Here is an 18,398-nt window from a genome sequence, read left to right on the forward strand (position 1 = left end):
GCCAGTGGTCTCAGCCTATCATGCACTTGTCTTTCCGGAAATCGCTCAGTGTCAAATTCCTCCCCGGCACACCGTGAACTCAGTGTGTACACCAGTCTTTAATGACAAGGGTGGAAAATCAGCCATGGGTCACCTTCCTCATCCACTGGCCACACCTTAGCGTTTCTTTCCAATCAAGAATTGTACCAAAAGGACCTCCAGACCTAGGAATCCTCTGGCATTTTAGTTCTAATGACTAACGTCTACCTTTCAGGTCTAACTTCAAACCTCATAACCTGAGATGTGAGTGTGAGAAGAGAATAAAGCCTTCGTACCTACTGGGCAGAATTACATTTAAACCATCTCGATTAAGTGGGGATCTCCCACTCTCGGCCCCCTTCCATTTCTTTCTCTAGCATGCTCTCTCCTCCAGAGACAATTCAACAGCCTGTTTTCAAGCCATACTTGGCTTTAAATAACACTCACATTCAGGAAGTTCTTCTTTACATTTAACCCAAATCCCTTCTGCTACAGTTAAAACCCGTTTCGTCAGTGGAGATTTGGAACAGCTGGTTCCCATTCTCTTTATGGCAACTCTTCTTAAAGATTCATAGGCTTACACAGGACGTCCCTACCAACTTCACCTACGGCATACAGCTTCCTTTTCTCTAGCATTTTCCTAGAATATTTTCCTAAGCAGTTACTAATAATCGCCTAGTCTGTGGAGAGCTGACTCATTGAGCAAATTTCTACAAAGAAAGACAATAGCGCCTATCTGATTACTCAAGGGATTACCTGAATTATTAAATACCTCTGCTTTTGTGAAGACACTGTTAGGTTGAAGTTTGGGACAGAACAAAGACTAAAAAGTAGGGCAGAATGCTTACGTCTGAGTAGGGAAGCATGTGGAACGACCAATCTTTGGCCAACTGCCTACCGCTCTGCTCAAGAGTATCACTGCTTCAAGGCACTTCAGAATTTTGACAAATAGCACCCAACGTTGGTCTCTCACTTAAATTTGTAACTCTGCCCCCACCCCTGCCATCACATATCTCAAACTGTTTCTTCTCTAAAGCATTAAAAAAAAAAAAAAGAAAAAAGAAAAAAGAAAAGAAAACCTGGAGCAATACAAAAGATCTTCAGCTGACTCTTAGGAGCAAACAACATATGTTCTTGAACATCTGTGCTTTTCCCAAGCTATTTTTTTCCATTATTGTCAAGAGAAAATAAGTTTAGTGGAATGTTTCTCCACAGAGGCACAAGTCTATAATACTCCCTGTTGATTACATATAAAAGACACAAAATATTAGTTTATTAAAAGCAGCTTCGACCATTGCTGTACAAAGCAGTTCTCCGATGGAACAGATTTATGAAGTAACAGCTGAAAGGTATGCAGATCACAGATACATGACAAATGTACTTTATTACACGGATCAGAAATACCATATGTACTAGCAGTTACTGTACAATGATACACAACACCCAAGTTAGACTATGTAAAGGTTTTGCTGATATTGAAAACTATAAAGACACAATGTGAGAGTGAGAGAGTGTTTCATAAGATAGCATAATGCCAAGACAAGTCATTGCTTTAGGAAATTAAATCCACTCTGCATATTATAAACTTAATGTATTAGAAAACTGTGCCATTCTTTAAATTAAAATGCGAAGAACTGTACCCCATTCATTGTTTAAAGCAGATGTTTGTAACCTTCTTCCATACTTTAAAGTGGAACTTACTGGAATAAATACCAGACTTAACGTACATTAACAAATTTAAGATTTTGGATTTTGTTAGTTCCACCAAAAAGGATACTTAAGTCTGTAATTGTGCAGCACCAAAAGACTATCGAGGGTGAGATAAGCAGACCACATTTCAGACGGGGCAACTTCCCACAAGGCATTTCTTAGCTAAAATGATGATAGCAGCTTTCAACCCAATTTCTAAGTACAGTGTTTGAATCCATTCTGCTGTGTTCCAACCAAGTGCCTGTCTACCCCTAGCGTGTCAGAATAGTACTCCCAAGGCTGCCTGTTCCAACTTCCAACACTTTGGTCAGAAGGTTCTTCCTTGGATTGACTCAAAGTCCGTCTCTCTGAAGCGTCCCATCAGAGGCATTCATTCTACAGCCTGGGGCAGCCTTGCTCGCAACTGATCAGGTGCCTAACTGTGAGCAAATACACTGGCCTCTTCCAAGCTGTTCCCTCATCTGAAAACTGGGGTAAGAGTAGTGATCCCACAGCATCGTTTTAAGGATTAAATAATATAGGTAAAGCACTTAACTCGGCATTCCCTAAACGTGGGTTGTTATCATGACTATTATTCTGCCAAAAGAGTCGTATGTGGTATCACATTTTTCTCCTGCTCTAAAAATAGGTGAAGACCTCTGGCATTCAACGCTATCAAATTTAAGGTTTTGGGTAGGTAGGCACAAATCTCGCCCTGGCTCCCCTACTGCCTGAGGGCCCTGGGAGCAGCAGAGGGGCCTTTGACCTGGCATGAGTGCTTAACAGGTCTCCATCCACCTCCCTCCACACCCAACATTTCCTTGTAATATTCGTACATGTCTGCTACCATGGCATTTGCGGGGAAAAGAATTCCATCTTGTGGCTAGCATGAATTTCAACTGCTCTGCCAGGTGGCATCAGAAGTTAGTCACTTAGCTAGTAAGCTTAGTCAACAGCCCAACATCTGCTTCTCAATTGCAGTATTTATAAATTTGGGAATTCCTTAATGTCTTTGGATTCCTCCCATTTACTTTGTGGCTAGCGTTCACTGATCTAAACTACACACCCCTAACCCTCAAGGTCACAAATAATCCACTTCAGATATTTAAACCAAGGCACTTATAGCCAGTTATTTTTCATTCTCCACCTCTCAAAACTCATACCCCAGATACGTAAATCTAAATTTTGAAAACACCCAAATTTCCTCATAAGCAAATATATTCTGCTGCGTATTTAGTAGTACGCAGCAGCATGTGGACTAGTGGAGGAAAAAACTGTACCTACAATGAATGTGACACTAGAAAAAACAAAAACAAAAAAAAAGATGTGCTGAAAACCACTACTTGAGCCTGCCTTTGAGCTTCAGCTACAGTTCACTTGACTGCCCTGAGAGCCTTGGTGCCACAGACTGTGGGCCACACCTTTAGAACTGGGTCAGCCCATTCCACAGAAGCACTACCTAGAGAATTCCAGTCTGGGTTAGGCTGAAATTTGAGAAGGGGTCTATAAACCCTGAGCCTGCAAAATGGACTGAACCCAACATAGCTATTGCTAGGAGGATTAACTGAGTTAATACTTTGACTGGAGAGTTTAGGATTAAATCATTTCGCCCAAGGTCTATTTGACAAATAACAAATAGATGAAAACAACTTTGATTCTCCTTATTTTAATTTCTTAGAAAACAAAAATAAAAGAGGCACCTGGGTGGCTCAGTTGGTTGGGCGTCTGACTTCAGCTCAGGTCATGATCTCATGGTTCGTGAGTTCGAGCCCCACGTCGGGCTGTGCCGACAGCTCGGAGCCAGGAGCCTGCTTCGGATTCTGTGCCTCCCTCTTGCTCTGCCTCTTCGCTGCTTGCACTCTGTCTCTCTGTCTTTCTGTCTCTGTCTCTCTCAAAAATAATTAAAACATTTTTAAACATTTAAAAAAACCAACAAAAATAAAATGTTACATTCAGTTCCTACTGTGACTTAGCCCACGCTAATTCCAAAACTGACTTGATGTTTACCTTGAGCTCCATCTGGTGGTTTTACAGCAATTCTCTGGAAAACACGAGTTAAATAAATGACAGATTCTAAAAAAGATTAGCTAATCATCTAAAAGATTAAGGGACTGTGCTATACTTAGTTGATGCCCTTTATGAATAAAACAAGAAGTGACTGTACTCCTGAACTCTTTTTGGAACCTCGGTCTAAATTTCCCGCCACACTTTAGAGGTGGGAACAATCTTGCTGGAGGTGCACCTCAGGATGCCTTAGAAGCCCCAGTCACACCTGCGTGCCAAACCCTTTCTAACAGCCACCTTTCACCGGTGGTGTTTTGGTTTCTTATCGTTAACTTTTAAGCTAAATTCTGAAGAGACAAATTTCATTGACCGGACAAACAAGTGAACATCCTGACATCGAGAGGCCCTGGATGAGAGCTCTAAGCTCCTACCACTGGAGTCAAATTAGAAGTCATCAGCCGCAGAAAACATGAACATATCCCTGACATTGGCCTCTGACCTCAACTTAAAGAAAATCCAGCTCTAAAATACTTGACCATGGTGTTAAATTTTATATAAGCACTAAGTGTGCAACACCAGTGATGCAGTCAATTGCTATGATGGAATGAAAGGTAAACAACTTGGGGCACCTGGCTGGCTCAGTCGCTGGAGTACACGACTCTTGATCTTGGTGCTGTAAACTCAAGCCCCAAGTTGGGGGTAGAGATTACTTACAAAAAAAAAAAAAAAAAAAAAGGTAAATAGCTAGAGTATCTAGGCTGATATTGTCAGCGGCTTAATTGGAAGACATTAGTAACTTTTTATTTCAAGGATAAACATTTACGTATTTACTTTTTCCTCGTAAACTATTTGCTGTTCCTAACTATACCAAAAGGCAAAGAGGAGGAGGAGATTTGAATCTTTAAAATTTAATGACAGGAAAATCTTAAGGTGGTTTTATATACTAGACTTTTCTCAATTTACTCAGTGATTAGTTAATGGATAATTAACTGAAAGGTTAATGGATAATATTTAAATACGTAAAATACATTTTCTCAAAAGAAGCTAATAGAAAATAGTTGGAAAATAGAGTGTGCTCTTGGTTTTGGGGGTAGATTCCCACAGTTCATTGCTTACTTGCAACACCCAATGCTCATCCCAACATAATAGATTTCACTTTTAACTTGGTGTTCCTCGGAAGCTAACAGCCTCTTTGGAGTAGAGGCTCATAAGGTCAAAACTTCCTAAGTCTCCCTCCCCGTGTCTCCAGCACCTGGAAAAGTTCCCAGCACATAGCAGGCACTCAATAAATATTTGTTGTTCCAGTGAACATGTAAGGATGGTCAAGAGGACTACTGTTAAATTCCAGAGGGAATACAAAGTTTAAATTGCTTAACTAGGGGCACCTGGGTGGCTCAGTCAGTTAAGCATCTGACTTCGGCTCAGGTCGTATCTCACGGTTCATGGGTTTGAGCCCCGCATTGAGCTCTGTGGTGACAGCTCAGAGCCTACAGCCTGCTTTGGATTCTGTTGTCTCCCTCTCCCTCTGCCCCTCCCCTGCTTGCACTCTGTCTCTCTCTCAAAAAATATATATAAACATTAAAAACAGTAAACAATATATATAAACATTAAAAACAGTAATTAAAAAATGGCATCAATTGTCAGAGCAACCATCAATATAATGCAGTTTTTTTTTTTTAACTCAATATAGGGGCACCTGGGTGGCTCAGCCGCTGAGTGTCCAACTTCGGCTCAAGTCACGATCTCACAGTTCCGTGGGTTCAAGCCTTCCATTGGGCTCTGTGCTGACAGCTCGGAGCCTGGAGCCTGCTTCGGATTCTGTCTTCCTCTCCCTCTGCCCCTCCCCTGCTTGTATTCGGTCTCTCTCAAAAATAAACATTAAAAAAAAAAAACTCCTTAACTAAAAGTAAACTTAAAAGAAGAGTGAAATTAGTAAACTGTAGCAAAACAGACTTCACAAAAATGATTTCATTTACCAGGATTTCCAACAGTAGAGCCTTCAGAACAATAGTTTGAAAGAGTCAAAGTTAAATAGGTTTCTTTGTTAGATCTCTGCAAGACCATACTAAGCTAAACACTGTTTGTGAATGTCCAGGTATGTGGTAGTTCCCAAACTGATGTGACTATGAAATATATTTTTCACCACGCATGTAGAAACACTGATTTTTAAAAAAAAATTTTTTAATGTTTATTTATTTTTGAGAGGGAGAAATGGAGTATGAGTGGGGGAGGGGCAGAGAGAGAGGGAGACACAGCCTCTGAAACAGGCTCCAGGCTCTGAGCTGTCAGCACAGAGTCCAACGCGGGCCTCGAACTCACAAACCGTGAGATCATGATCTGAGCCGAAGTCAGACACTTAACCGGCTGAGCCACCCAGGCACCCCCAGAAAAACTGATTCTAAGAAACATAGTGTGAGGAATGTTGTGTTATATTAGGCTAAATAATACAAAAACTGACATTAACTAGTTCCCAGGTTGTTCTATCTCCTAAAAAGATGGAGGCTATTAATTTGTAGATATTAATATTCTACCTACAAACTTAAGATTTTTTAACAATTTAATTGCAGATGGTCTTCTCTCCTACTAGAAAACCTTAAGGACACATGAAAGAAAAGCACTTCAAGATCTAGACAAAATATCTTTTATTCTGAATTAAACAAAATCAAAACTCTAAACAAGTAGTGCTTATAAGATCCACTGACATATTTTGAGTTGTGTAAGTTTTCTTTAAACCTGAATTAGCTGAAATGTGTCAGTATAATATCTTCTTTTATCTTTATGGAGACCAAACAATTACAACCACAGTAACACTTAATAGAATTTTGAAGTCTGAGAACCCCTGCACATTGGACAGCATCCAATTAAAATACCAGTGTCGCTTTCATTTATCAAAGAAAATATTTTATCAAGCTCCCAAAACAAATTTGAGGAGTTAAGTTCGGTTTGAAGAGAAAGGCCAAGTTAAATCTGGAAACACAGTTTTCATTTGGTGAAAGCTGAAATCCACGTATACATTCTAATCGAAGACCTGTCCCATGCAGGATTTTTCAAATTTTTAAAGAGTCTACCAGGCCAAACCCTTTGCTGCCTTTACTGCTTTTGCTTTGCTTTTCCCCTTCCCTTTTTCTCGCTTTGCCTTCAGCCTTTTCCTTTGTCTCTGGTTCATCCATATGGGGTATTGTCCATGCTGGTCTAGAAGACTCTTTTTGTTTCTCTTAATATCAGTCTCCATCTTCATGTCATCTGAATAAAAAACGAAATTAACGCTCATGAATAAAGAAACAATCTTGTGAAAAAGCATGTTAATGCAATGAGAACATCAGAACTGAAAGTGGTCTGAGACTACAAAAGAAAAAAAAAAATCCCTTTTTCTATGGAATGCTCTTTGACTAACACTGAAAACTCCACAAAGTGCATTCAATGGACTCAGACATGCTCTCATGGGTTCCTACAACCCATGAGACATAAAAAGTATTTGTGAGGAACTAGACAGGTCTTCTATTTAGTCACTAAGAGACTTTCTGAAGAATGTTGTCATGACTGTCCTTTGCATTAATAAAAGTTAAACAGCAGTCATTTAGGATGTATGGGTTTGAGTTACTGCAGGAAGGGTTAGTATATGGCTGGGAGAAGTGGGTTACAAGAACATTTCTCAGATTAAGTGCTTTCTTGAGCTAACTAGGACAGTTGAGCCTATTAAGTGTACCCACACTTTTAATGGACAGGCCTTAGAATTAGAAGTAAATGAACTATGAAGAATGGCTGGCCATTTCTAATGAAGTGTACTCAGAAGAGTCGGAGTAGTAAGCAACAAGCTTGTGACGGGCAGATGACAAAGGAAAATCAGGATGGGGGCACCTGCCTGGCTCAGTCAGTAGAGCATGCAACTCTCAATCTCAGGCTCGTGTGAGTTCAAGCCCCACGTTGGGTGTAGAGGTTACTTAAAGAAAGAAAGGAAAAAAAAAGAAAAAAAGAAAAGAAAAACTTGGATATAAGGTTGCCTGGCTGGCTCAGTTGGTAATGCACACAATTCTTGACCTTGGGGTCCTGAGTTTGAGCCCCATGTTGGGGGTAGAGTTAACTTAAGAAAAAAAAAAGTGTATTAAAAGAAAAAAAAAAAAGAAAAATGAAAGAAAGAAAAGCCTGGATGTACACTGGGGCTAACACTCTTATCCAGATAACACCCAGAGACCAGCAATCTCCCTGACACGAAGCTCAGTGCAACCATGGTATGGTACATCTATCACCAACCTTATCTATTGTGAAGGACAGGCCTAGAATGTCCTCCCATGGGAACTTACCAGGGTATACAAGGTCTTGCATGATCACCACCACCTGACACTGTATTAATTCATTTATCTGGTTTACTTTCAGTCTCCTCCAATACAATGTAAATCCCATCCAGATGGAAGCAATTTCTGATATTCATCATTATTTCCTCAGTACCTAGAATAGTGCCTTCTGTATACTAGCCATTCAATAACTAGTTTTTGAATGATTGTTTTAGGTGCCCTTCTAGGTTCTGGGGATATGGTGGTCCAAATACACTCCTTGCTGTCATGGAGTTTACAATATTCTGTTGAAGGGAGAATAACAAAGCAAACCGCAGCCTGTGTTAAGTGGCTTTTTTAAGAGAAGCACCAGAACCGCACTAAGTAAGACCCAGTAGGCTCTGATGAGCACACGGAAAGACAATGAGATGTTTTAACGATGTGAATGACAATAATTTGCCTTATTTATTCTAAAAAGATCATACTGGGGTGCCTGAGTGGCTCAGTCAGTTGAGCATCTGACTTTGGCTCAGGTCATGATCTCGCGGTTTGTGAGTTCAAGCCCCATGTCGGGCTCCGTGCTGACGGCTCAGAGCCTGGAGCCTGCTTCAGATTCTGTGTCTCCCTCTCTCTCCGGCCTTCCCCCACTTGCACTCTGTGTGTGTGTCTCTCTCTCCATCTCAAAAAAAATAAACATTTAATAAATCAATCAATCATACTGTTTGATATGTCAAAAATGAATCAAAAGGGAGTGTCTGGGTGGCTCAGTCAGTTGAGCATCTGGCTCTTGATTTTGGCTCAGATCCTGATCCCAGGGTCCTGGGATCCAGTGCCACATCGGTATCCACAATGAACGTGGATCCTCCTTAAGATTCTCTCTCTCCCTCTGCCTGTCCTCCCTTGCATGTGCTCTCCTCTCTCAAATTGGAAAGAAAAAAAAAAAATCAAAAGGGAGCAAATGCTGAAGAGAGAAGTAAAACAGGCTACCATCTTGGTTCAGGCAAGAAACAATAGTCATTTTAAAGTGATAACATGAAAGGAGGAGGAAAATGGATAGATTCCTGCTGTATTTTGGAGATATTCAAGATGCGCTAATGTTTTAGAGGTGAGAAATAAAGGAAAAAGGGATCAAGGTGATTCCTAGGTTTGTGGCTTAAGTTGAAGGAAACAAAGTAAGGGGAAACACAAACCTGAGGGCAGAGATGAGCAACCACACTGAAACCAGGCAGATTACTAAATGGAAAGACTCCCCCACTCTCAGTTCTATCCCCATTTAGTTCCTGAAGTATTCCAAGGAGGGTAGCTGGACACTGCTGCAGGCAGATGAGAGGATCCCTCTCTAAGAATGATGCGAGAAAAGACCTAGGTTCTGACATACATCCTCCACGACAGAACCTTCTAGGTTCAACCCAATCATACTCCAAGTCTAACAGTTGATAAGTCCTCCCCCACACTTTGTCCCCACCTCCCCTGCCAGCGTCCATTCATCATTTTAGTGCTTTACTTTTAAATATAAACAACCATTCATTACTAGGCTTTGGAGAAAGCCTTCATTGTGAAAGAGAAAGACGAAAAATAAAGGAATGCAGGGGGTGGAGGGAAAAAAGAATTCAAGAAAATAGACAATGCAGAGTAGATCAAAAATTTTCAAACTATAATGAAAATCCTCAATGAGATTAGAGAATATATATCCATTAAGAACCTCAGGCTGTAACAAAGAGTAAAAGAGAAAAAAGAACTCAGAAATTAAAAATATAATAGCAAAACTAAACAACTCAAATAAGAAATAAACAATAAAGTTATGAAAGTATAAGAGAAAAATAGAAAACAGGAGAGAAAACTACAGAATACATTAAACAGACTCAAAAGCAAACACTCAAAAGCAAATAGGCATCTACCATCCAAAACATATAAGGAACACTTACAATTCAACAAAAGGACAATCCAATTTGAAAGCGTTCTGACTCTTGATTTCAGCTCAGGTCATGATCTCAGGGTCATGAGACATCAGCCCCAGCATGAAGCCTGCTTAAGATTCTCCTCCCTCTCCCTCTGTCCCTTACCGGCTTGCCGGTGTGAACATAAAAATGAGCAAAGGACTTGAAAAGACCCTTCTGCAAAGATGATATGCAAATGGCCAACAAGCATATGAAAACATGTTCAACAGCGTTAAATGACTGAAAAAATGCAAATCGAAACCACAATGCGACACCACTTCACACCCAGTAGGATGAGGCAATTCTAAAAAGAGAAGGAAAAAGGGGAAAATGGCTGCCTGATACAGAAAACAGTAAACAGAATTATCAACCGACCCAGCCAATTCCATCCATAAGTACAAATCCAAAAGAAATGAAAACATGTAGGGGCACCTGGGTGGCGCAGTCGGTTAAGCGTCCGACTTCAGCCAGGTCACGATCTCGCGGTCCGTGAGTTCGAGCCCCGCGTCAGGCTCTGGGCTGATGGCTCGGAGCCTGGAGCCTGTTTCTGATTCTGTGTCTCCCTCTCTCTCTGCCCCTCCCCCGTTCATGCTCTGTCTCTCTCTGTCTCAAAAATAAATAAACATTAAAAAAAATTAAAAAAAAAAAAAAAAGAAAGAAATGAAAACGTATTCAAACAAAAATGTGTACACGAACGTTCACAGCAGCACTATTCACAACGACCAGAAGGTGAAAGAAAGCAACCCAAAATGCCCACCAACCAACGAATGGATAAACAATGTGTGGTATGTACATAAAACGGTGTATTCTTCAGCCTTGAAAAGGAAGTCCTGATACATGCTACAACATGGATGGACCTCAAAAACATTAAGCTCAGTGAAAGAAGTCAGACACAAAAGGTCATACGTTACAGGATTTCAATTATATGAAATATCCAGAAGAGGTAATCCATAGATACAGAAAACACATCAGTGGTTGCCAGAGACTCAGTGAAGGAAGAGGGAGACTGTTTTATGCGTATAAAGTTTCCTTTTACGGTGATGAAAATGTTTTGGAAAAAGAGGTGATGTTGGACAACATCACCAACGTACTAAATGATACTAAATTCCATACTTTAAGGTAGTTAATTTTATGTTATGTGAATTGTACCTTAAAGACAAAAAAAGAGCAAATGGGCAGAGGCAGTACATACGAGGAAAAAGAGACAGCAAGTGTTAAGAAGTTTCAAGGAGAGCTGAAGTAAAACAGCAGATTGAGAGAAACGGGACATCGAGGGAAGGATTTTTCTTTGTTTCCTAGAACATATTTATGCTGTTGGAATGACCCGGTGAAGAAGACAGACTGATAAGCAGGATGCAGGTGTACAGCCCTTGAGAATGCAGAGGATTCAGAACACAAGCGGAGATACGGGCCTTTGAGAGAGTAATATTAGCAAGAGGGAAAACTTCTAGGACTGGAAGGCTGAGGATCACTGCTCTCTTCCTTGACCACTGGACACCACATAAATACACTTCTATTTTAAGAGCCTGAGTATTATGAGTGCTTATTTCAGTTTGCTGCCAAACTGTTATATGAGGATGTGAAAACCAAGGAGTCCTTTCTTGTGCTGAAGCTGGTAATATACACAGCCTCTAACTTTAGACTGTGATTAAGACAGGTACCTAGAATCTGTCAAAATCAAATACAGGAAACTTTGATTTGTTTTAGGAAAATAATAAAACGGCATATAACGATTCTTTGAATGGGAACTAGATCTTACAAAGGATTAAATGGAAAACGATCTGCTATCTTGCCTAGTCTCTGACTGAATGATACACTCTTCCAACAAGGATGGGTCTACGTTGTTCGTCAACTCCTGTTACGCTGTATTTCTGACACACTTAGGCTATTGTATAAGCCTAAATACCCTGAATAATCCAAAACATGCCTATTCACATGAAGTGCCTTTAAAATAGTTTAGCATAGAATCTCTAGCAGCACTATAAGCCTTCAAAGAATCAAATGGGCATGGCAGGAGGTTTGTAGGGAAGCATGTGCAGGAAAGAGTGGAGGACAGTCAAAAAGGGAAAAAGAGTCACAAGAGGAAACTGATAGAATTATTATTAATTTTTTTGTTTATTTATTTTGAGAGAGAGAGAGAGAGTGGAGGAGGGGCAGAGAGAGAGAAACAGAGAGACACAGAGAGACAGAGAGAGAGACAATCCCAAGCAGGCTCTGCCATGTCAGTGCACAGCCCGATGCAGGGCTCGAACTCACAAACCGTAAGATCATGACCTGAGCCGAAGTCAGACGCTTAACCTAGTGAGCCACCCATGCGTCCCTATTATTATTTTTTAAACAAAGCACTTAAACTCACCTTTTTCATCTTGTACCACACATTCAGTTTTCTCTGGACAATGTTTAGGTACCACCACAGTTGCTATCTCTTGAACATCTTTCATTAAAACATCACTATCTATTTTAAGAATACTTTTAAGTCTGCTGAGTTCCTTTGGGGCATTCTTTTTTCTCTTTTCGGCACGCATCTTCCTTTTCCACTTACTCCGTAAGCTTTTAGCCATATTTTACCTGGAAAGCTGACAGAAATACATACACAAAAGCAAAAATTTATACTTTTAAAAAAAGAAGGGCAAATCCTTGGAAAACCAGGTCAAAAGGTATCTCTACAAAACATGAACAAGCGAAAGGTAACACACTTCACTCTGTCCATGATTTATGATGGCATAATGCACAAATTATGGGAGGATCAACATTGCATATACAGCCATTAAATAACAAGAGCACCAAATCAAACTCCCTGTGGTCACTGGCAAACTGTAAGTCAAGCCAATTCTGAAAGCTCCTGGAGTTTCCATACAAGATGCAGAAACTGAATTTCCCCCAAAATGCAAAGAGCATCATCACCTTATATTTATGCAACAACTTACAAATTACAAAATGTTTTTATAGGTAGCTTTTAACTTGACTGCCTCTGAGCTTATAGGACACCTTACCCCAGTCTTCCTCATTATGCTCCCCTCAATTCAATCTACCTAATTTTTTTTTTAACTGTTTATTTATTTTTGAGAGAGAGTAAGCATGTGCATGGGAGGGGCAGAGAGAGGGAGACAGAGGATCCCTAATAGGCTCTGTGCTGACAGCAGAGAGCCTGATGCGGGGCTCAAACCCACAAACCGTGACATCGTGACAGGAGCCAAAGGTGGATGCTTAACCAACCGACTGAGCCACCCAAGTGCCCTTCAATTTAGCTATTTTAAACTTGTCCGTATCCACTCTTGCTGTTCATCTGTTAGCCCCAGACCTAAATCCTCCAAAAGGCAGTTAGTGTGAGCTTTTAAAAACTTAGAGCTTTCCATAGTCTTTCATGGAATTCTTTAATGATATCCCACCTCATATTCAAGATCTACAAGACTATTTGTGACCTTCAAATCTATTTCATCTCAGGCTCCAAGCTCCACCCCATCCCCAAGTACCAATTACATCGGAGAAAAAGCTCAATCAGTGACAACCCAGGCACAGTATGGGGAGGTGAGAGGGAATGGGAAGGAAGGAATTCTAGGTATTATAAAGGGTTTGGAGGAAGGCTTTTGAGAGTGATTTATAACACAATCTTGATTGCACTGATGGATGTTTGTATACATATATCAAAACTTACACTGGGATGCCTGGGTGGCTCAGTCAGTTGAGCACTGACTCTTGATTTTGGCTCAGGTAATGACCTCATGGTTGGTGAGTTCCAGTCCCCCTCAACCTCCATGGGCTCTGGGCTAACAGCGACATCTTGCTTGGGATTCTGTCTCCCTCTCTCTCTGTCTTCCCCCTGCTCTCTCTTTCCCTCTCTCAAATAAACAGCCATTAAAAAAAAAAAAAAACTTATATTACACACTATAAACATGTGCAATTTAACAGATTATACATCAATCAAGCAGTTAAATAAAACGTTAAGACATGATTTTGAAAAAAAAAGAAAGAAAAAAAAATTTCAAAGTCCAAACTATCTCCACTTTAGCACCTTTACAATTTGCTGCTTCCATGCCTGGGAATGACCTTCCCAAAGCTTGCTCCTTCACTTAAGTACCACAGAAAGGGTTTCTCTGACGACCTCCCCCCCCCCCTCCCCGCCTCGTAAGCTTCCCTTCTACTCTCCACCGCACCATCCTTTTGTTTCCTTTTAAATACGTATTACATTCTGAAATTTAGTTTATTTTCTGTCATCCCGGGGGACTTCGGGGACCCCGAAGGCAGGCGCTAACTAAATGGGTCTCGTTCACCGGTGGATCCCCCAACGCACGGCGCATTTGTTGAATGGATAACTAACAGTTAACAGTTTGGGGACCACAACCAGCAACCACAAACTCACGGTCCCCCTACCTACAACAATCCAAGCCTGCGAGGGGCAAGAACAGAGGAGTTGCGGTAAACAACTTTGAGGGCCCAGGTTAACCCGAGCGAGACTACCGACAAAGGAGGGCTCCACCTCGCACAGAGCACGGGGAAGCCCGAGGGCCACCACCAACGTCACAGGAGACTCTCGTTCCTGACGGAGGCTGCGTCTCGGGCCGGGCTCAACCTTGCCCAGAGAGGGACCGGGCTTGAGATGAGATTCTCTACGGGCGGCAGGTTAGATTCCCAAGTCCCAGGCCCCACTGGACCCGGAAAGCAGAGAACTCACCAGCAAAGTCAGAAACTCGCAGATGGCACGCAGACCACGCTGACCGGAAGCCTCCACACTTCCGCCTTCCTGCCGGTGCCCTCCACGCACTCCCAGGAGCCCCGGACGGGCGCGCTGCATGCCGGGAGCCAAGATGCCCCGGAAGGCCTCGAGGGGCGGGGCCTTCTGGAGTCTGGCGCTGACGTACTTCCTCCCTCTGATGGGAGTGCGGTTTTAGGAGCTTGGCTCCTCCCCTGTGGGTTCCCAAGAGGGATTTGGACATTGCGGAAAATCCGGACGGCTGTTGGGGCGCCAGCTAGACCAGTTTCCCGATCGTGACCGGGGTATCTCCGACACGCTGACACAAACAGTGATCCTGGCCAGGTGACCCTGCCTGCGCAGTAGTGAGCCCAGAGTCTCCCTTTACATCTCAGGTCCCACATCACCATTCACACGATACTCTTGGATTTCCTTAGACTGAATCGTTCCAGACACGTGTTCTTCTAGAAGGGAAACTGAAATCTTTATTTGCAGCCCTTACGTTTTCCCATCACGGGTGATGATCTCACGTATGTACACATTTGTCAAAACTTACCTATTGTACACGTTAAATGCGCGATTTATTGTATGTCCATTATACCTCAATTTTTTTTAACCAAAAACCCTCTCCCATCCCAAAGACAAATTCAAAAGGTAAAATGATCATACTGATTCAGTTCAACCAATTTTTACCTGGCTAACAATAATTTAATGTAAACCAGCCATAAGTCTTAGGTGATGGTCACAAACACCAGTTTATTATTATTATTATTATTATCATTATTATTTTACATATGCTACTAATAGCATAGGCTTTGGAACCAGACATGTCTTGTGTTGCATTTTTGATTCCAACACTTCCTTGTGAGTAATAAAAGTAAGTATCTCAGAGCCTGGAATGCCTTATCCATAGACTCCAGCTAATACATACAACCCAGTTGATCCTAGGTAGGTGATACAGAGCTCAACAAATGGTAGCTTTTATAATTTTTTTACATAATCTCAAACATGCACAGTACCGTTTCTTTTTTCTTTATTTATTCTGAGAGCGAGTGAGTGAGAGGGGCAGAGAGGGAGGAGAATCCCAAGCAGGGTCCGGGCTTTCAGCACAGAGCCAAAAGCAGGGCTCAATCTCACAAACTGAAATCATGACCTGAGCCGAAATCAAGAATTGGTTGCTCAACCAACCGAGCCACCCAGGGGTCCCACAGTACTGTTTCTAAACTGTTATTTCCCAGAGATTTATAACATATGCTAAAAAAAAAAAAAAAAACAAAAAACCAGGAAATTGTCTTTAATGATGTCTAGTAAATTCATATCTGGTTGCTAGAAAAGGAAAGTTCTAAGAAAATTTGTGTGTACCTTCTTTCTTTAAATTTGTGTCCCCGAAGAAACCCTGCAACATATGGAAAGTAGTACACTCAGAATACAGCAGGCTTTTTTAAGTGGCTGACAAACTCTTAACATGTGATATATAAAAAAGCAGCACACATTAGAAACCTGCTTTCTGGGGCGCCTGGGTGACTCAGTCGCTTCTGATTCTGTGTCTCCCTCTCTCTTTCTGCCGTTCCCCCACTCACACTCTGTCTCTCTCTCTCATTTAAACATTTAAAAAGTTAAAAAAAAAAAAAAACCAACCTGCTTTCTTTAAATAAGAGTAAGCCTTTACAAAGCAAGTGAATTTCTATCTTACAAGTTAACCATAGATCTTAGCTGCCTCTCCCAAAAATACACGTTCACATTGCATTTTAGAGAAAGCTCATGGGCAGTCCTAATTAACTGCATCTCTCTTAATAAACCAGGCCAAGGAGTGCCTGTGTGGCTCAGTAGGTTAAGCGTCTCCAACTTCAGCTCAGGTCATGATCTCGCAGTTTGTGAGTTTGAGCCCCTGGAGCCTGCATCAGATTCAGTGTCCCCCTCGCTCTGCGCCCCTCCCCCACTCATGCTGTGTCTCTTTAAAAAATGTGTAAATATACCAAAAAAAAAAGTTTTTAAATAACAAACCAGGCCAAGACTTGAAGACGCCTGGCACCAGAAGAGAGAAAAATTTACCTATTGTGAAAATGTCATGGTGTTAAGTATATTCTGTAGTACTAATACTTTAAAAAGCTGAATGGTGAGCTGTGTTACTGGAAAAAAAAAAAAAAACAAAACAATTTGTAAATTTATGTTCCTCACCGGTTTGTATAAAAGCAGTTCTAACAATAAATAAGTGGCCTTAGTATATTTAAAAATCTATAATTAATTCCCTCATTCATACATTTGAGTATGCACTCTGTGACAGGCTCTATGTTGGGTATATGAAGATGACTGAAACTAAACTACCAGCTTCAGGAAACTTTAGGCCCCTGATGGAGGGACAAGGCTTACAGGTCGAACTGAACATTGCTTCAGCTCCCCCCCCCCCCCCCCCCCCAGAGCCGGAAGGAGCCCCCTGGAATGGAGGTACGTGTGTAGCACTGAATACAGGCTAGGAAGTGGATCAGTTCTCCTTCTTAAAGGCATGCCAAACAAGCACCAGCCAGTAGGCCCTCTGCAGCCAGGCCTCTCCCATGGAACTCCCAGTCTGACCAATCACTCGGTGAGGACTGCAAAGCCTTCTGGGATTCAGACAGTGACGCCATGTTGCCCAGACCCCAGGTGATAGGGACTTCAAGGCAAAGCTCGACAAAGATGAACAGGCAAAAAGAGCCCGAGTTCCCAGCTGTTCCAAAAAGGCTCACAGCTGGCTGCTGATACCACTAGTCCCCAGAAGTGCATCAAGTGGATCAAAGCCTGGGGTGAGACCTGCAGAAAAAAAAAAAAACGTACGCAGGCAGACAGGGCCCACCGCACCTTTCCCAAGAATACATTCAATAGAAACAGCTCTCAGATACTGCTCTCTCCCCATTTTCCTCCTGCCTCTGGCTGTACTTTGTACCTTGCGTGTGGAGTTGCTGGTCACTCTGTCCAAGTCCTGCTAATTCCATTTTTTAAAGTATTTCTGGAGTCTGCATATTTTCACCTTTGTTATGAAAAATTAGAAGTTGCATGCACCCTTTTATCCAGCAATTCCGCTTCTAAGTATATTTCCCTATCTTGGCAAACTCCTATCTATGCACCCTGGGAGATATACAGGGACACATGTAGCAGCACTGATTGTGCCAGTAAAAAAGAAGGAACCATATAAAAATGTTTGACAGAAGAATGTATGAATAACTATAGTTCATTTATGAAATATAGCCTACATCAGTGTTTTTCAAACTTCTTGGTCTTGTGATCTCTTCACACTCTTAGAAATCCAACATTTGTCGTATCAGAAATTAAAACAATTTCTTACACTTATTTGTCATTTAAAAAAGATGTATGAATTACATGTCTACATTATGTTTATTTAAAATAAACTACTGAAAAGAACAGCATTGTTTTCCATTTTTTTAAATGTCAAATCTGTTTTTGCTTATTTAGTATCTTTAGTTACAATTCAGTACATTCTGCCTTTGGATGGCCAATAATAATTAACAATAGTAGCTGACATTAACTAACACTTATATGATATATCCATCTCATTTAAACCTTGTAACAGCCCAGTAAGGTAGATATTATTACTCCCATTAGAAAGATGAGACAAAGACCTAGATAAGAAAGGATAACTAACTTGTCAAAAATCACATAATCAGTTGGTTGCATAGCAAGGATTCCAATTTCAGTGCTCTTACCCCCTATACTATGTTAAACTTGAGCAGAGCACCAGACAATTGGGTATTCAACAACTAACTGATAATGATGGGAGTCAAATTTACACCGAAA

General features: G+C 41.3%; 1 protein-coding gene across 1 annotated transcript; it reads right to left on the bottom strand.

Moving 5' to 3' along the window:
• Positions 1–6,336: 6,336 nt before the first annotated feature.
• LLPH (LLP homolog, long-term synaptic facilitation factor) lies at positions 6,337–14,747 on the bottom strand. Its single transcript, XM_003989004.5, has 3 exons — positions 14,592–14,747; positions 12,276–12,495; positions 6,337–6,954 (listed from the first exon to the last, which is right to left on the bottom strand). Exons 2-3 carry the CDS (start codon positions 12,478–12,480, stop codon positions 6,776–6,778), a joined length of 384 nt encoding a protein of 127 aa, XP_003989053.1. The 5' UTR covers positions 12,481–12,495; positions 14,592–14,747; the 3' UTR covers positions 6,337–6,775.
• Between the last annotated feature and the right edge of the window lie 3,651 nt (positions 14,748–18,398).

The sequence above is a fragment of the Felis catus genome, chromosome B4 (assembly GCF_018350175.1).
Source record: "Felis catus isolate Fca126 chromosome B4, F.catus_Fca126_mat1.0, whole genome shotgun sequence".
In the NCBI taxonomy this organism is placed as follows: Eukaryota; Metazoa; Chordata; class Mammalia; order Carnivora; family Felidae; genus Felis; species Felis catus.

Excerpts from the sequence above, each read along its gene's own strand:
- LLPH (XM_003989004.5), bottom strand. The coding sequence starts at position 12,480 with ATGGCTAAAAGCTTACGGAGTAAGTGGAAAAGGAAGATGCGTGCCGAA. Across the intron at positions 6,955-12,275 it reads TGTGGTACAAGATGAAAAAG|ATGACATGAAGATGGAGACT; the intron begins GTGAGTTTAAGT and ends TTTTTTATTCAG.